The following is a 19,923-nucleotide window of genomic DNA, read 5'->3' on the forward strand; positions in this document are numbered from 1 at the left end:
AGGAGAAAGCAAGTTAGAGATGGCAGAAGGAAGAGATGGCAGAACAGCAAGTAGTTCCTGATTCAATTTTACAAATCATTTCATTAAAGCAAAAAGGGGATTTATTTTTATGTTAACAGGATAAAGGTTTTTAAAAGATTAAAATATTTCAGTTCCACATTTTAAAAATAATTGTGGCAAAAGATGGCTATAATGCTGCAAAGCTGATGGGAAATCTCAACAAAAAAAAATTGTAGGGTTAGAAGAACCATGCACAGTAAAGAACAGCATAAGTTCTTCATTATCACTTCATTATCACAATGATACTAAGAATGTGAGAATTGGAAAGTCTGATAAAACACCATACAGCTTTCGTTTTCTGGTTTTCAACACAAAGATTTGCTGTATGCTCTGTTATTATCGAGGGAGGGAGGGAGGGAGGGGCATACACAGAGATCAACAATAAATTCTCACCAAAGTCATTTGGCAGCCCAGCTTTCCAAAAGCTCTCACCTTACCATGATTTAGGGTTCTCCTTTTCATGGTTTTTTCTCATCTCTTTTGAGTGGTATCACCTTACAGCGGGTACAAAAACCCTCTCAAGCTTTGCCTCATTTGTGCTGCATGAGATCAGCATCTCTGGAACATCAGCTCTCCCTTTCTTACACAGCAGACCAGGATGAGGCCACCTCTGCAGCTTCTGGCATCATCGTGGCACTGGGAGCTGCATGGCATTTCAGATTCACCCAGGTTCACTAAGCAGATCATGCTGCATAATGCCAAAGTCAGTGCTCTTTACTTCCTTCTGGTCTGCACAAACAAGATTTCTCCAAAGGCACTGTTGTATTCTCCATGAGCCACATGGGGGGGGAAAAAAAAGTCTTTTTTCCAGGAATCCCACAACACATTAATAATAATTTAAAAATTACTGCAAAATCTTCTATGGCAATGATCAGTTCATGGTGGATCCTAAAGGCACAAAGCTGATCTTGTTTTAATTTTGTGCTTTGGTAGATTGATGCTTGTAGGCATGTGGAGGGTGGCTAGAGGAGGGGACAAAGCTGATGGAATCTCCACAGGGAGTGGCTTCCAAGTGTGATCGGAAGCACATGGGAAAGTTTTGGAGATGCCAGGAGAGGCATCAAGATAAGAGCTGTACTGAACCATCAGGATAAAGACACCAGTGGAAGAAGCCATAAATGAAGGGCAGGTTTAGGAAGAGCGTTTGGTGTAGAAGGCTAGGCCAGGAAAAAGAAGATTGTGCATATGGAAGTAAAGATGAAGCAGCTAAGACTATCTAACCCTGTGGCATCAGGCACCCAGTTTTGGGGACCTACATTTTAATTTTCTCACCTAGGGGAGTGCATTTCAATCAGGAAGCTCCAGATGCTGGGACACAGCTCACTGCTCTTAGCCACAGGATCTGACTGGAGGCGTGGATGAGCTGAATTCAGCCAAGGGCTCTGCAGCAAGACTCAAGAGAGGAAGTGTATGGAGGTAGGAGGACAGACATGTGCAAGGCAAGGACAGAGTTTATCCCAACCCCAATGGTTTGGGAAACTAAAAACAACCAGGTCTGTATCAGGTAAGTAGCAGGACTGAAGAACAGAAACCCTGGGAGAAGACAAGAGTAGGACAAGCAGCTGCAGGCAAGGAGAAAATAACATTTCCATGAAGTCAGGTCGGGAGGCAAGTATGGCACAGGCAGCATTCACAGAGCAGCAGGAGAGCAGAATTTGAGCCAAAATCTGCCCAAAGGAAATTAGTGGCTGAGGAGGTACAAAGGAATTAAACTTTCCATTGCAGACACACGTGCTCATTAGCATTTCTAGGATGCCTCTTAAACATTTGGGTTTGGATACTTTCCTGAAATCCTCAGGAGGATTTTTTTTGCATGCCCTCCTCTCTCCTAACCACAAACAGCTGCGAACTGGGGTGGGGCTACACCTCCGTGTGGCTTTGCAGGGTCCCTGCGTGGCTGCTGCAGGGGCAGGGATGGACTTACAGAGCCTGAAAACTCTGACTGCTGGGGCAGTCATTGGGCATTCATCATGGAAACCCACAGTTTATCCTGCCACTCCAGGGTGTGGGGCCACAAAGACTGAATGGGAATGTTTAAGTTCTGTCATAGCTCTTTGGTTAGCAAAGAGAAGGAAGAAGTGTGGTCTCAGCTATAATTATTTTTTCCTTCAGAGGAGGGAAGTATTTTTACATCTTGCAGCAAAGTCTTTCTATAGTACCAGAGGCTTTTAACTACACTTTTAAGCCTAATAAGATGACTGTTAGAGCTCTCTCAGTTATGAAAATTTTCTAACAAACCCCATGTTTTCTTAAATGAAAGCTTCCATTAAAAACCTGTTTCCAGTGGAGCACCTAACAGGGCCATAGCCTTGCAGCCAAACTGGTGTGACTGCATCTTGCTATGCCTGCATAAGCCACGTGCTGTCCTTGCCCTTTACTTATAACTACCAGCACCATTTATTTTTCCAGCATGAGAAAGCCAGTGCCTCTGCAGGAGAGACACAAAGTCAGGATGCAACTTGTCATCATGGGATGTGGCAAAATCCCATTTTGATTGGGAAATGCTGAGCCACAGGAACAATAATAATTAGGTCTGTAATGGGACAGGCAACTCCAGACACTGCTTGCCTTCACCAAATGGTGATAGCAGAGTTTGGAGAGGTAGAAACACTCCCTCTGCCCAGAGAGGTCCAGAGCACAGGATCACAACTGGGAGAAAAAAAGGGCAAATTCTGAGCAAGCTGTTAAGAGAAGCCTTTAAATAGGTTCTGTCTCTGCAGCTGATTCTGTACAGAGAGTGTACTTCCACGAGCCTTGGGCTAAAGAGAAAGGCTCTGGGAGGGGGTGTAGTAGCAGGGGCAGAGCCCAGGCAGTCTGAGCTGTGCCAGGCTAAGGAGGCCTCTGGCTTTAGGCCTGAGCTCCTCTGCTCTCGTTGCAGGGCCCGTCTCTGTGGCAATGGCCCACAGCTTTCCAAGAGAGGCTCTTGCATCAGGAAAGCCCCGAGGTGGCTCAGAGCTTCTCAGTGCCTGTGGCACTCCAGGACAGATCCAATCCCTTCAGCAAGGACCTGCTGTGGAGCTGCGTCCTGCTCCCCTTCCCAGCTCTGAAATCCCAATGCCACCCCACTGACTGGAGGGAAAGACCCTCCAGGCCTTGGGGGCTTTCCTTGCAAGTGCAGCATTGCCCCCACCCAAATTGGTGAGAGAGAGGCAGCAGGAGCAGCGCTGGTGGTGCAGGGCAGTGCTGGGCCCTGGCTCAGCCTCCAGCACTGCCCCAGCCCTGCCAGCCTGGAGCTCCCTGCTGAGGCAGCCTCTGGCGCTGGGGAGCCGGGGGGAAATGCTGCTGGCTCCAGTGTCAGGGGGAAAACACAACAAAGCCAGTGCATGGCTGAGCTGCACGTCTGGCGTTTCTCTGGGGCAAAACTAAAAGGCTTTCCAGCCCTCGTGGTCTTCATGGACTTGTGAAAAGACAGGGAAAGGCTCTGTCACTCAGTCAAGTGTTGGGTCAGCCAAAGAAATTCTCTCTCCAGCACATAAGCCACGCATGGCAGAGTTTCTGGCTGTGCTTCTCCTTTGGGAAGGAGCCAGAGCTGCTGCTCCTTGGCGGGGCTGAACTGCAGGGGATGTCCCTGCCTGTGCCCTGGGGGTTGGAGGCCTCATCTGGAGGCCAGAGGGGTGGCGCAAAACTCCTTCCTGGTGACAGGGCCTCCAAGAGTTGCTGTGTGCAAGGCACTATTTTCACGTTTAATGAAGCCTTTTTTCACCTTGAGGGCTGTTACAAGGGACAGCAGCAGGTTGCTGTGGCCAAGCATGGTGGGATCATACTCAGAACCGGCCCAGTGCAGAGCTGGCTCCCACAGCTCCCATGGGAGTGAGAGCAGGAGAGGGGCAGAGCTGCAGTGTGGCTATTTGCAATAGCTACCTTTCCTGTTAATGAAGTAGTTAAAAATGGAAGTGCCCTGGCTTTATTAATAAACATTGTTTTCTTCTGCAGAAGTCCTTTTCCAAACACTAGTAAAGCAATTTGTGTAACCGGATTCACAGCGTCTTCTGATGCAGAACTCGGTTTATTTTTAGCTACCTCTCTAGGGTAAATCCTATTTCCATTGAAGCTTCACGCCAGCTTAGTTTTCACTCAGGGAGTTTACAGCAACTGGCCGGTGGCTTTGTAAACAAACACTTTGCTCTGCCTTTTAGCATGGAGTGTTCTGGCTCTCTTGGCATTTCTTCTGAATAATCTTCAATTATCAGTCCCCTTCAGTGTACAAATTATCTACAAAGTAGGTGCTGCGCTTAATTTCAGCCTCTTCATTGTTGCTTGCCATCCCTGAAGGGATGAATCATTCCTTTGATACCTCATTAGTGACTTCGGGTTAATGGGGCTGGAGAGGTCCTGGGGCAGACATGGCCATGGGGAGCAGGAGGGACAATTCAGAGTTAATTTTTTCTTGGTTCTCTTTCTTTTTCCGATTTTAACAATTTTTAACCTCTAGTAACCAGCATTTCTTTTTCAAAGAGCATTACTCCGAGTCTATCCTACTTTTGAGGCTTTTGACATCTGGAAATAGGTTTTATTGGGGTAAAATGTGGGGTTAAAAAGTCCAAGATAGTTGGTTTTATTCCTTTTACATAATCTATAATCATCTCCCACTTAACCCCAACAATATTCTGGTATTCTCACAAACGAATGGACCTTTCTACTTGCAATTGCATTTCCTTAGTGTGAAACAACACAAGAAGGGTCTCTGGTTTAGATACCCCCCTTCAATTTGATTTATGAAAGCATTTGAGAAGCATATGCACAAATCACATATGTACTCTCACTCAGGGAGGCTAAAATTGACGGCCCCTAACCCTAACTACAAGTAACAAATCCCAAACATATTTCACAGACTTGGTCATTTAAGATTGTGAAAGGCAAACAAGCCATGAGCTGGGCAGCTCACTCCACCTAAAGGAAGCAGGAGGCAGAAACCACAGCTCCTCTTTATTAAAATAAAGGAATAGCCAGAGTTAAAAAAACCAATAAAAATTAATTAATTAATGACAAAAGCAACAATAGTGATAATAATAGGAAAAGCCAACAATAAAATGTTTAAGCCTTTAAGACTGATGCTGTGGGACCACTGCCTGCAGTGGTGATGCTGCAGAGGAGCTCCCACTCACCCTGAGATTCCTGATGGAAGGAACCTTGCAGAGCTGGGGCAAATGGTTTGGGCAAATGCACATGGGGAGGGGAGTGGAGGAGCATTTCCACGGGGGATTTCTGCCACTGGAGTGCTGGTGAGCAGTGTTGAGCCTGAGGAGTGACCGCAGTCATCAAAAGAGGAAATGCCCTGGGATGGGAGATGAAGGAAGATTCTGCTTGTTCCTGGTCCTGCTTTGCCAGCTTATGTGATTCACTGTGCTGGCTGTTGATATGTAATTGAGTTTCATCAAGATGAAGGAATAAAATTTGGCTTATGTAAGAACAGAACTGTTTGGATGGGGGAATAATAGAAGAGACTTTGAGGGATCCCTGGGGACTTGCAGGTCTTGCCAGGTCTTAATTTCCATAGGGAAATTCTGAATAGCCACACTGAAACCGACTCCCAGAGCATCCCTGCTGCAGCCCTGAAGTCCCAGTGGAGCTCCAGGGTGACCCATTCTGCCTTTGGCTTGTCCCCACGTGGCCCTTTCTCTTGGGTGCTGCAGGATGTGCTCTGTGGACACTTCCCAGGAGTGGGACTGTGCTGCTCGGGGCTCGGCAGGAGAAACCCTGCAGGCCCTGCAGAGGGAATTACTTCCTCAATAAAACACGGCAGCACAGGCTCAGGGTGGGTGGAGGAGGAGGCAGAGTGGGGCCTCTGGGGAGGGGAAGCACAGGGTGAAGCTGGGCTGAGCCCCAGCCTGGCTGCTGCCGGTGCAGGATCTGGCTCCAAAACCAGCACTTGATGGCTCTGCGTGGGCTGAAAGGATTCCCTATGGGTGCAGAGAGCCATGCTGGAGGCTGAAGCCCTTCCATGGCCCTGCTGGCTCCCCTCGGGTCAGGAACAAGGCTCCTGGGAGTTCAGGCAGCTCCCCATGCACAGCCCCAGCCTCACTTGGTGAGGACAAGCACTAATAGCAGCCTCACGCCTGCCCACCCCAGGATGGGAGGACAACTGGCCAAAATCAACACAGACACATCCAGTGAGAGTTTTTTTTAAATACATTTATTAACCAATGTTAACACATTAAATGACTCTATATATTGCTAGTCAGAGCAGCTTACAAAATGCCAGAATGCATCATAAACTGGACAGCCACAATGAATAATTACAATGTGCATAGTGGCTAAGCTCAACACTTTAATATAGCTTTATGATTTGCAGAAAAATTAATTTTAAATCATGGTTCCTAAAACAATCAATTGTAATTTTACCTAAAACTTATACAAAACCAGGCCACAATCTTTTTTTTTTTTTGTTTTGTTTTTTTTTCTTTAAAACACACAGTTTTCACACTGTAGTAACTTGGAAATGTGCAACCGTGTCAACAGAGACAAAAAAGCCAAAGTAACACGAATCTTACTTTCATGCAGCTATCAGTTAAATATTACATATTCTGGAATGATTTTACACCAAAAATATTTCCACAATACTTGCTTTCATAGGGGTGGATCGAAGTTTTGGAACTCGTAAAGTAATCGAACGAGATTGATTTTTAGTTGTGAAGTGTTTTACAGTCACAACACAGAGGCGACAAAAGTTAATTACACATTTATCAGGCAATAATGTAGCTGTGGTAATACAAGTTACCATCTACTTACTATTTTTTTGAATCAGCTTACCACTTAATTTCTGCAACATATTGGGCATTATTTGGCGGTATCTAGTCAATTAACTTACATCACCACTGTAAGTAAAAAAGGTCAGGATTTCAGTGGTAGTTCACAGAAGTCTTAGTTATATTTTTGTCTTTACAATGACCCTGACAAATCCTAGAGAAAACTTTTTAAAAGGCTTTCCTCCTGATTCTTCAGCTTCCATCGTTCCATCATGTAATTGCTTTCAATAAATATCAAAGATCTAAATAAATATTTACAAATTATTCCTCTAACTTCTCAAAAAATAGCTGGATGATTAATGGGCATATGACTCAGTCTAAGACCAATCTTTGAAAGAAACTAAAATGTGGAGACACTTTAAAAGAAAAGCTATTTAAGTAAGCTTTACATCTATTTAAAAAATTGTCTCTGAACATGGATGCAATTCATATATCTATATATAAAACAAACAAAAAAGAAAATAATTTTTCAACTATCGATCCATTCCTATTGGTAATGCTTCTTAATCCAGACATTCCGCAAAATACAGACTTTTTACAAATCACGGCATCTTTAATACAAGAAAATTAACATGCATTATTCTTCATTCTGAGTACAGTGATGGAGCTCATTATTAGGCAATGACCCATTACTACAAACATAACGGCTTCTGTGAAACTTAAGTGCTTTTTCTCCTTTTATTATCAGTTACAATGGACCAGGTGACACCAGATCAGAGGTGGTCAAATGACATTGAATTGGGGAGGCTGAAGGGGGTGCCATAAAGTAATTTGTATGCCTCAAAATTCCGAGTATGAATAAAGGTAGTTGGGTTTTTTTGTCTATTGTTTGTTCGGGTTTTTTTTTGGCTTTTCTTATTCTTGTTATAAGCACTCATGTTAGAACAAAGACGAAATGTGCAAACTTCAAAATTTAAATATTCATTTTTCTCTAAGATCCAGCTCAGTAAAAGATTACCCCAGTTCCCTGTGATTTTAAACTACAAGATCAAAGCTAATATTTTGTTATAAAAGTTATATATTGAAAAGAAATAATGAAAATAAAACACAGTTGGGAAATATTTAAGAAAAAATACGCAGGACTAGCACCTGCTGTGTTAACCCTGTTCCCTAAATTCAATCATGTACCCACTGGTATAACCAATAGATAATGCCTTTAAACAGTAAAATTAAGCTGAACAAAACCAGCTCAACAAGGTTAAGAAATAAATGTTACATCAAGGTAGTATGCTTCGTTTTTCTGAAACAGTTCTGTACTTCTTACATTCAGAACTAGTTTTTAAATGTTCCTTTTGTTAAACTTGCATCATTTTTTTTGTTTTTAGATCTGCTGTTTTTAAAGATTAAAATCTCAGTAAAACCTAAAAATGTCTTAAAATTTGCTGAAAATGCAACAAATCCTCTAGTTTAAAATTATTTGAAGTAACCTGCTCCCACAGACGTTCAATTCATTTTGCCGACAAAATTTTGGGGGAGCGTTTTTAACAGAAGACTGAAACAACTGTGCAAAATTTCTCTTACGAAAAGTGTTTAAAGGCTGGTGCAAAATGGGAAGCAAATTCTAAACAATTTTGGCTTTTTTTTTTTTCTTTTTTTTTTTTGGAAACAAAAACCGCTCTGTCTGAGAATAGCAATCATTGGGGTGGTGCTCTAGGGGAGGAGTAACTCTTTCATCTTTTCCTGCGGCAGGTACGTTTGTGTTCGGCATGCCAGTGCTCCTGCTGACACTTGATGGAGCAGTAGGAGGTGTTCCAGCAGCAGTGGTACATGGCCTCCTCTTCACAGTTGTAGCACTGGGGAAAAAAATGAGATGGGATTACCCCCCTGGCAGGATCCCTCCTCACCAGCCCACCAGCGTTCCCCACCCTGCACGTGCTCCTCTCATTTATGCTCGTGGGTGCCCAGGGGTGTGAGGGCATTTTTCACACGTGCTGAGTGAAGCAGCAATCTTCAGCAAATTCACACAATGCCTTCCCATTTTCCAGAGTCTGGATTATTGCTTTTCAAAAAATGGTCTCTCACTTAAGAAAACTCATCTCTCAGGCTGGTGGACTGGCATTTTTCAGCCACGCAGCACAGGAACAATCCTTTACCCTACATTTGTGTAATAGCACCCTGATCCACGTCTTAAAAGCCACAATAAATCAACAGGCACTGCTGGCATGAACAGGCGCTGCACAGGCTTGAAAATCAGTGTTTCTGAGGTTTCTTTATAACCCTGACCTGTCCAGGGGTTGCTGGAGAAGATCCTTTCAGTCTAGAAAATCTCAAAAGTCACAACAATAATATCCCAGGAAACAAGAATTATTGGTTTGTTATAGCCCATTTGGGATCAGCCTGCAAGGACACTGCTGTCACTGGGGTTTGCTGATTGCCAGCCAGCACTGCCACCTCCTGAAGGGAAAACCTTGTGCTCCATCAGTGCTACTGAGCAGATCAAAAAAGTGGTTTTCCCTGCAAGTTTTAGATAAACCCAAGAAGGCCTGTTGTACACTGGTTGGCTACTTGGGCTCTTGCCCTTTGTCGTGCCTTCCAGAACTGCACAAAACTCCTGAAATAAAGACACTGCACAGTGTGATTTATGCAGAATTATTTGGTTCTGGGGAGAGCTGCAGCAAAGATGATTTCTACCTTGGAACACAGAGAACGCCTCCAGCTTTCTGACTACTTGGGAAAGAGCTATTGGAAAATAATCCTGTGGCCTCTGAGGGACTAAGAAAGGGAATGCAACATGCTGGTCAGCACCACGGGTGCCCATCAAGGAGGCCCAGTACCACACAGGCAGAACTTAGGGGGGGTTTATGCCCCATTAGGGAGTGCTGCAAAAGCAGAAATGCAATTTTGACAGAACTGCATAAAGTAAGGTGACACTACTACTAGAGGTACCATTTATACCTCTGCATCCTGGAGAGCCAGCTTCTAACAACCTCAGATTTGTCTTTCTGAACTTGGTCTGCTCAAAATCAGGAAGCATCTTTAGGAATCCAGTCTGAACTGCTTATTGCATGGTGGGGAACACGGGAGGGATATCAGAGTCTGTGCAGGCTGCTATCAAACCACAGAATAACACACAATTTACTTTTTATGTCCTGTCTAGCTCCAGCTTTGCTAATAAAACAGGGAATTACAAAGGAAACAAACTCAACTGCCTCAAAAGAAAAACCACAACAACGCACATTACTGAAAGACAGATCCAAGAAAGCCAACATTTACATTGGCTAAACTGATACACATTTGTTTACATCAGCAATAAAGGGACTGCCCAAGCTGCATGAGAAGGGAACCTCTCCATTTTCCTTTCATAATTTAGCTCCTGGGAAGTTTATTTGTAATAATGTCTGCAAACAAGTGTCCTCTTGAGAGCTGTTTTCCTGCTTTTTCATGTTGCTGGCTGCCCACAAGCCTGTGGGAGCCATTAGGATCATCTGCTGGAAAGGTGCAGGGAGCAGCTGTGTCTCTCCATTATGTAGAGCATGGGCCTCAGCCCAGAGAACAAATTCACATATGCTGGCTTGGAGAGATCAAAAAATGCTACAGCAGGAGAGGACAACTGATCTGTGGGTCCTTCACTTCCATTTACATATGCTGGCCATAAGTGTGGGATGTAAATCTCCACTCACAAAAGGAAAATAGTGTCATCTGTGCTGGTACCAGCACATGTGGCACTGGAGGCAAAATGCCAGCTGGCCTCAGGCCTCCTCTTTTCTTTGTATTTTCCTCTTTCTAAATGTTATCAATTACTTGGGGGTTTGTTTCAGAAAGTACCCATCACAGACAAGGCTCATTCATGCAAAGAATGCCTGTTGCATGTTAAAATAAATATATGTGTAAATAAATTTGAAACAGAAAAAAGTTAAAAGCTGTCTATGGAAATTAACTATGCACCAATTTAAATGAGGTTTATACACAAATAAAAGAACTTGGAGAAAATAAAACAGAAACGTGGTCAAGATCAGCACTCCAGCCTGCACCCTGGAGGCCATCGAGCTGCATAATCTCATTATTGTTATTCTGCCTTTACATTTCATCCTTTTGTTTGCTATTTACTTGAGGTATCTGTATTAAACCCAAATTTTCTGAAGGTATAAAAATGAAATTGGGCTAAGTCAAGGCAATTGTGACCAGCTAGAGAAAGAGGAACTCTTATTCTTTAACTATGCATTAGTCTTCTGAGTGCTGGAAGCACATCTCATGTCCCTGTACACCACCAGCAAAATGCTCCCTTCACCCCAACCGGACTTTTTTTTTAGGTATGAGAAAAAGACAAATACAGTGTGAATAATAGCAGCTGTATTCCCATGCTTAGACATCAGCATTACACAAAAGCAGAGGTCTCTGCTCCTAATTAAAAAGCAAATCCACCAAAACTCATTTAGTATGTGTGTTAATTACATGAGATTTTGGTAAGGAGGTATCATTATAATGGCAGCATACAAGTGCATTGCTGCACACCAGGGACTGTCATTAGCAGCACTGAAGGAAGAATCACTGGGGAGTTGTGTAATTGGACCGAGTCCAGCTGCCTGGGGCTGTGTGTTGGCAGGCAGATCCATCAGCTTGAATGCAGAGGTGTTTATCCTGACCCTCCCTCTCCTGCCACATGCAAACCAGCTGCCTGCATGATGCCTTCATTTAGCCTGCTGATTGACAGGCAGTTCGAGGCCACAGGAACGGGCAAGATTGTCAAATCCTCTTTCTATCTTTTGATTGTTTTGCTCAGTAGAGAGGCTTTATGTCCTCATTAATAAATTCAGTGATGTGGTACCAGGGCATATTAATCTGAAGGATATGGTAAAGGCACATTAGAGCAGATAAAAGTAATTCCAATCAGTCTCTTTCAAAAATTCTGCCTTCAAAACCACCAAAAAGCTGCTAGAGCTGAGTCCAGCCTCACAATCAAGTTATTGTGCTCAAGTTACTGCATGTCAGCTGAATGGTGACAATGGTTCACATGTGTGCTCTTCATTTCTGACAGAACAGAGGTAATTTGATGTGTTCTGTAGTGGGCAAAGGCAGTTCCATTTCCCTCTCCAGTGCCACAGGCGAGCACATGCACACAGGCACCAGCAGCTGGTGACACCCTGAACACAGGAACTCCATCAAGTCAGTCATAAATAACTCCTCTGGTCTGCAGAGACAGGTAGACAGGGAGGAATTCTCTTACTGACAGAGACCCAAGCACTGCACCATCATCACACCCGCAGTAAAACCTCTGTGAGGAACAGAAATAAAGACTCTACAGGAGCTCTGGCATTTGAAGTAATTCTTCTCTTTCCAAAAACCAAACTCCTAACTGTGACAGTCAGTGACCTGATGTATCACTACCTGTGACAGTCTCATCTGAGTATTTTCCCACTCTTCTCCAGAGCAGAGTTTTCCCTGCAGGGACCATGGTTTCATGTAAGCACAGGGACTAATGAGGCTGAGCAGCAGCAAAACAGATCTTTATAGCAGAAGGCAAATGGGGCTGCAGGGGGGTGGCAGGACTGGCTGTCCCTTGGCTCGTGCCATCTCCTGGAGGCTCCTGCTTCTTTCCAGCCCCACCAGTGCTACAGTCCTGTGCTCTCTGTGTGTTACAGACAACTGTCACAGTGCTGTGTGACTTCCTGAACGATGGCTTTCACTCCCCTGTTCTGTGAAAATCAGCAAAGAAATAGCAGAGCTTGTGCATGTGGCAGGTCCCAGCTCCTGAGCTGAGCGGTTTCCACCTGCACTCTGCTCCTGGCACACAGCACAGTTTATGGTACTTGCAGTGCTTGGCTCTAGGAGCTGTACAGCCATGTGGGAGAACACTCCTCAGCCTGAGAAAACACAAGCCACAACCCAAATAAAAACAGGGAAATGTTTGTGGTGTGTAGCAGAACAGTAAGTTAGATGGCTCTATTTTCACGTTTCCAAAGGGAACACCAACATGGTTTTTGTAGCTGATGCTGCAGATTTGCACTTAAGGACCAAACAAGAGAGGAATACATTTCAGAATGTCATGGCTTAAATATAAAGGAATATAAAAGAGCTGTAGAAAAAGCAAGGAGAGGAAAAGGCCAAAAGGATATCACTAATAGCCTTATTAGCAGGGGAATCCAAATAGATGCAGCCAGATATCATACCCTCTGAGGTCTCAAGATCAAAGGAGTGTGAACATAATGCAAAACATGTCTTATATGGAGTAAAACTGCATTTAGAAAAAAATATTTTTGATACTAAGATCTGATTGGACTCAAGAAGATGTTGCTGTTAGCACTAACAAATTAAGATGGAAAGTAATCAAGACACCAAGTTTGGAGAAGACTTGAAACAGTAATATGAAGGAGAAAGCCTTAATGCTAAAAGACCAGTGGAAGAGCAGTGCAGTTAAAAGCAAGCAATAAATCCCCTTCAACTGGCCTGCAGGATGCATTATACATTTCCACTTACTCTCTTGTGATAAATTTTTGAAACTTACCCACTGCTTCTTCTTGGTCTGGGAAATCAGTTGCTTGTGCTGACCTGCTAGCTTTTTAATTTCTTCTAAAAATTCTTCTTTGCACTTCTCCTTTACTTGCTTACATTTTCTGTCCATCTCTCCTTGTGCGTTGGCCACAGCTTTATTTACAGCCTGCCTCTTCTCTTCTTCCATCTCTGTACGCAGCTGCCAAAGACAGTCAGCAAAACACATCAAGGGACAGCTTTTGGAATTAAAAGTCCTGTAGAAACCTCTACTTTTTAAACCTCTATTGCTGATGCAGATGGAGGTCACCTAATTAGAGACTTCCCATTTAGGAAATAAAAATTACTCAGTTAGAGATATAACAAAATCAGATTTTATAAAAATGTCACTGTATTTCTACTCTGCTAGGCATCTACAATAACAGCTAAATAAGTTCTATGCATATTTGGTCAATGATCAGTTTATAAACTTATTAATTTCTCTATAAAAAGGTTTTGTTTTTCCTAAACATACAACTGCATATAAATCTACAGCAAGTGCACAATGTGAAATACATCCCTGGTTCATTAAGAGGTACCTTTTAGTATTCATTGTCAGTGAGGTTCCTTTGCCCTTGCTCAGGTATCTAAATGTTAGGTGTCTTAATCCCACAGGATTAACACTTGAACTCCCAAGGTTCATTTCACAGTCCTTCATCCTGAAGGAAATTCATCTTATCTTAAGACAGGTACTTAAGAGGGGTCAGACAAATCATCCTCCAAATTGCCCTGCTCTCTCCAGCCAAAGGTGACCAGGTCAAGCTTAGACATTGAATTTTAAACAGGTTATTATTAGATAAGAGAATTCAAACAAATTTCAGTGACCCTATTTGATCTTTAGGTCAGAAGGTTGACACAAGAAGAATTATTTATGACTAGCAGTTAAACAATGACATTGTTTAGAATCACACTTAACAATGAAAAGAAAGGCTTTGGAAACAGATACTCGTGAATGAACAATTAGTTTCAGTTTTGGATCACAAACTGATTTCATTGGACAAGAATCAAAAAAGAAAAGAGTTTTCTGTTTAAAGTAGATTTGTTGGTATAGAAATGGTTTAAAAAGGCCATAATGGAGACTATTTTTATGTGGTCTCTTTGAAAAAGTTTTTTTATTCATTTTGATAAGAGTGGTCATTAAAAAAATAGAAATGAATTCAAAGAAATCCCCAAAATCACCTCCCCTTGACCCAGTGTAGGTGGTGCTCAGCAAGTGTTACCTTTTCCACTGCCTCTCGCACAACTCTCTCAGTTTCTCTTTTGTGATCAGCTTTCATCCTGTCCTTGAAATCGTTAAAGATTTTGGTGTATTTGTCATGGCACATGTTCTGACACACTCCATCATTACTGGTCTGGGTGCTCCGATGCAGCATTTTTGGAGAAGAGGCACTTAACTTCTTGGTCTGAGTTGAGACTGAAACTTTTTCAATGGGCTGAGGCATTGTGGGGATTTCCTGGCTTGAACTTACTGCTTCAGTTTCAGGTTCTGGCTCCTGCAGAGAAAGAACAAACTTGTAAATCAGATATCGAAAGTCAACCTGTTAACTTTTCAGTTCTCCCTGAAGAAAAAATGTTACATGACCAGTATCAGTGTAAGTAATGTGAAAGTGTCTGTGGAAGGCCTGTGGGGCTAATGAAATGTGTTTTCCCTGTGGAAAACCAGCTTGAGAGTGGGTAGGCTCTTGGGTCAGGCTTTTCTGACTTCAACCAGCCTCACCTCCCCAGAAGTATGAAAACCCTCGGAGGCTGTGCTGACTCCTTGGGATTACTAGAGGTTTGCTAGAGGTATTTTTCCCCCGCAGTATTCTGCATAAAGAGACTGTAGTTGCATGGCCAAGGCTCCTGAATTGTTTTGGCAAACTCTGGGCTCACTCTGACCCAACAGGCTGCACTGGAGTCTGTGATATTCCACTGATTCCATAGAACTGCCAGAAAGATTGATTAGTACTTCAAAGGTCCTTTGAAGATGAAAGGCTAATGAGAGTCTACGTCTTGCTTCCAATAATATAGACCTAGACCTGGATGACCACAGAAGCTCTGCATAATTACACAATTACCAAGAAAGGAGTCACTGTTACTGTAGTGTACTGTGCTGAATTGAGCTGCCTGTGTTATTACAATGTCACACCAACTGCTCCTGCTCTTTAGAACAGATCGAAGTTACACTCCTGGAAATGTTTATTGCTATTTGAAGTGTCTGAAGACACAAATGATTTTTTTTTTTTAAGTTAGATGTTTTAATACTCATTTAGCAGTGTAGAGACAAAGCCTTGCTCAGGACTGGACTTTGTGCCTGTCTGTGTGATGAGACATTGCTCACACTATTCAAAGGCTGACTGTGTATATTCCCTTTTGCAATCAATTACTCTCTAAGAGGTCACTGTGATTGACTTATGGATCACTGATCAGAGCTAAGGAGGCAAATGTTAAGACATAAACATATGAAGCAAATTACAGCATTCACTTGACAGAAAACACAGTAAGAACGGCGAGACATCCTCCTGTAATCTCCCTATCCTGCACTCTGACACGGTTTGTGCCCCAGGGCACGGATTGTGTCACCGCCTCCCTCCATGACCTGTCTCCTGCAGGATCAGCTCCAACGGGAGGCAGCTGCCCAGGAATCAGAGTGCCCGTGTCCCTGTCCCTGCCACCACAGAGAGCTCTGCTGCTGCAGCACCCGCACTCCTCTGCAGGGGCATCCCTGCAGCAAGGAATTCCTCTCAGCGTTCCTCGGGCAGCTGGAACAAGGCCAGGAAAAGTCCCTGGCGGTTCGGGAATGGATTTACGGCTCTCTGGAAGAGCCCCCTTGTGTACACGGGAAATAGCGCAGCCCAGGAGCCCTGATCCTGCGAGCGGGATGCACCACACACAAAGCGGATGAGGGAGTTCACAAACTTAATAGTCTCGATTGCACTTCTTAATTTCTGCTGTTTATTGACTTACTGATATCCTGAATTTGTTACTAAAAAGGAAATGTAAGCTGACTTGCTTTACTCACGATACAGAATATTCCCATGATGGCACACATTTCTTGCACGTGGGAGGCACAATTACATTTGTTAGCAAGGAGTGCCAAGCTGTGGGGCTGGAACTTCCAAGCCTAAAAACTCTAACATCACTAAAAGGTGACTGAAATTGAAGGAGTGTCTATTAAAATTTCAGACTTGTACTTTGCCGTCTCTACAAACACAGTAGCTGAGGTTACTCACTTCTTTCTTGAGTTCCATACTCTGGTTACGTCGTCCTTTCTTTGCTCTTGGTTCCTGAGTAACCTTCAGCTGTGAACATTAAGAAGAGCATATTGAATCAACCCAAAAACCAGTTCATGTAAGTGGCTTTCATTGTAACATGACTGATGTGGCTTTTATTTGTGATTATTTGCAATTATTTAGGGTCTCAAATAGAAATGGTAATTAAATGTTCTTAAATGAGAAGTGTACACAAAAAACTTTCTGCATTATCACTGATGACTACAACTGCATGAAGGAACAAAATTAATCAACAAGGTCTACCATTCAATATGCACTTGCTACAACACTCTTAACCATTCCTTTCCTCATTGCACACACAAGTTCAAACCCTTGTTTTCTGAGATATTCTAGTATTACTGACCCATACTCAGAAATCAGATCTTTTTGGATGCCAGAAAGCAGCAGTGATTATAAAGAGAATTTAAGTATGTAAGTATGGTAAGATCATCCAGACTGGATTATAACTGGAGGAGTATGGAACTTTATGCTTTAGAATGTAAGTCCATCTCACAGCAGAAACAAGGATGAGATCTAAGTGGATGGTAATTATCTTACAGTGCTTGTAGAGAAGTTCTTATGCCTGCTTTGGAAGCATGCAGTACTAGCTAGTGATAGTAACAGGATACTGCAGACTACAGCAGAACAGGGAATTTGAAGACTACTCCCATGTTCCTGTATCTGGGAAAGCAGTAAAACAGCAGTAAATGGACGTTTCAGACCCTGTGACTGATACTTCTGAAAAAAAATGGGAAAATACCAGTTATCTTTTATTTGTGACCATTTCCCTTGTGTGAATGACTGCACACAAGACTTGAAATAAAGTGGCTACACTAAGCAAACCAGGCTAAAAAACCCTAAATAATTTTGATAAGGAACAACCTTCCACCACAATATAGAGTTTTATATAAAACTTTTAAGTTTTTAGTTCCAAATTGGGTGATAGACTTGTTTGACAAAAGGACAAAGGAAGAGGGTCAAAATACATGGATTTTTTTTGAATACAGACTAGTGGTTTTAAATGAGGAAAGATGCTGCCAGGGAAAGGGCTGCCAAAAATACAGAGAAGCATCCTGCAAACTATGAAAATCTTAAGTCACTAGTAGTGAATATATAACACTCTCTTGGACAATGAATGATTAGAAAAGATCAGCTATGATAAGGAAATTTCCATGTGGAAATACAAAGTTTTGGATCTTGGCCATTTGGGCTCTTTGTTAAAACAGTGTAATTTTTTCTTGTTTTGCAGAATTATTTTTAATTACTTTAATCAGTTGCTGGTCACATGGTCCTAAGTGCAACGTTTGCACCTAACTTTAGTTGGACCTGCTGAAAATGCCATGGCTGGTGTTCCTTGTGGATCTGAAGGCAGAATAGAGCTCCAAGTGAACATGCTCCAGCTGTGGAAAGGCTGAGCAGCTACAGGGCAGTCCCTTGACAGGGCTCCAAGAAGGCAGCGTTGCAGTCCATCTGATACCTGTGACATTTGACTTGAACATTCCTATTTAACTTTAGAAATCTTGATCTGTCTCATCAAGGTGCTGTACGTGACAAATGCTTTGAAACTTCACAAAGGTCATCCATGAAACTGAGGAAAGAGCAAAATCTATATTCTTGCTATTACTGAGCTACAAAACATAAGTCTTTGAACCCTCCTGTCATCACAAACCTGCAGACAGAGCACAAGGCTAATTAAATAGCACATTAATCAAAAACACATCGTCTTTGTACTCTTTATGAATTGCCCCAACTGCTAACACTGTAGCAGTACTCACTTGCTCATTGCTAGTGGAAGAGATACTCGACTCTGCCTCCTCTTCCCCTTTGTCCTCGTTCTTTGATTTCCAGAATCTCCCCTCACGAAGAAAACGCTGGTGCAGCTCCAGTTCATCACAGGCCTTCTTCCATCCCATGCTGCGTTTCACGTGCAGCCGGTGGATGTTAACTGTGATGTCTTGAATGTTTTCAGAGGGGATCCAGGCCCTTTTGAATACACAGCACAGACAGGTTCAGAAACATTAAATGCAGGTGCAGGATCTCCACCTGAGAAACAGACTTCAAAAGCAGTTTTCCACAATGGCTGATCACTGACAATTCCTTTTTACCTGGACTTTTTTTTTTTAAACTCAACACATTTGGAAAAAAATGGACTTCATGCTGTTAGACATTTTTGTTGTTATGAATACTTGTTAGCTGTTGCTGCTATGGCTCAAAGTCTCTCTCATTTTTGATGAACCACAAACCTTCCCCAGCACCATCTCCTACCTGCTCTCTTGCTAAAAGCCCTGACTCAGACACAGAAACATTTTTTTACTGGAGGTTCATATGTTAATCCAGTTTAGCTCTTGACCTCGCTCCTAAAACTGCCAAGGAATCTACCAACTCTTCACCTTGAATAGAGACATTTTGTGTCCTGGGCCCCTGTCTACCAGGACTGAACTTCCATGGGGACTGTCATGCTTTTTTGGACTGATTCATGCCAGTGACATGGTTCCAAAGTTACTTTATCCTCTTAAATATGTTCAGAGAATCCTCAGAGAGTTATATGGGCAGGTCTTGACATTTTGAAAGGTTATATCAAGCACCAGGTAACATTGGACATGGAAGATACAGAGTCACTGCCATGCAGATTAAATACACAAAAATGACATGTTTGTGAAAAAGATTGTCAGTTCTTGCAATATAAATTTATTTTGAGTAAAGACAAAGAAACAATGCCAACTTACACCAGGAGTTTGGCCTTTTGTCAAAGTCCAGCACAGTAACTAAGCAATGGCTCTCTAGTTAAACATCCTTTGCCTTTTGTATCAACACACATTTAAGAAGTTGCAAGCACCTCATCCCACAGGTGCCGGGTTACTTTATTAAAAAATTTTAAGCTGTCTGAACTTAAAGCCAAAGATAACTAATGAAATAAACAATATTCACCAACAGATTAAAAAACGTTCTGTGACTGAGGCCCCAGTAAAGATCCTTTACTCACTTTATGACTATTAGAAAGTCTTGGTAGCTCATATAAAATTGAAAAGATGTTATATACTGTGCTAGTTACATGAAAGCAATTTAAATAAACAGTCTCCTAAAACACGGAGTTGTCTAGGCCCTTTTGGGATGCACCAAAATATACCATCTCCCAAGAACAATGAATTGCTTTAGAAATGTCTCCTCTCCTCACATTATAGGCATATAAATAAAACAGTAAAAAAATCCAAACCAGTACATCCACTGTCACACTGCTACAAACCTCCCCAAATGCTGAACAACCAGCTGGAGAGAAAACCAACAGCTGAACTCTAAGAGTCAAGTTTCCAATGTAAAGAGGAATTCTCTGAAATTGCAAACTGGCTCCCAGCAGGAGGCCTGTCAATGTTCTAGCAGTGAGACACAAACATTTGTGATAT

The 19,923-nt window shown here is 42.6% G+C and overlaps 1 protein-coding gene across 6 annotated transcripts in view; it reads right to left on the bottom strand.

Annotated features, from left to right (window-relative positions):
• Positions 1–6,308: 6,308 nt before the first annotated feature.
• The window catches only part of ZMYND11 (zinc finger MYND-type containing 11), a 104,671-nt gene continuing 91,056 nt past the window's right edge, over positions 6,309–19,923 (bottom strand). For all 6 annotated transcript variants that reach the window (XM_063415615.1, XM_063415664.1, XM_063415655.1 and 3 more), the window contains 5 exons: positions 18,298–18,505; positions 16,484–16,552; positions 14,492–14,764; positions 13,249–13,434; positions 6,309–8,599 (listed from right to left, as the gene is read on the bottom strand). In XM_063415615.1, coding sequence (XP_063271685.1) covers positions 8,477–8,599; positions 13,249–13,434; positions 14,492–14,764; positions 16,484–16,552; positions 18,298–18,505 — 859 coding nt within the window. In that variant the 3' untranslated portion in view covers positions 6,309–8,476. The remainder of the gene's footprint in view (positions 8,600–13,248; positions 13,435–14,491; positions 14,765–16,483; positions 16,553–18,297; positions 18,506–19,923) is intronic.

The sequence above is a fragment of the Prinia subflava genome, chromosome 1 (assembly GCF_021018805.1).
Source record: "Prinia subflava isolate CZ2003 ecotype Zambia chromosome 1, Cam_Psub_1.2, whole genome shotgun sequence".
Classification (NCBI taxonomy): Eukaryota; Metazoa; Chordata; class Aves; order Passeriformes; family Cisticolidae; genus Prinia; species Prinia subflava.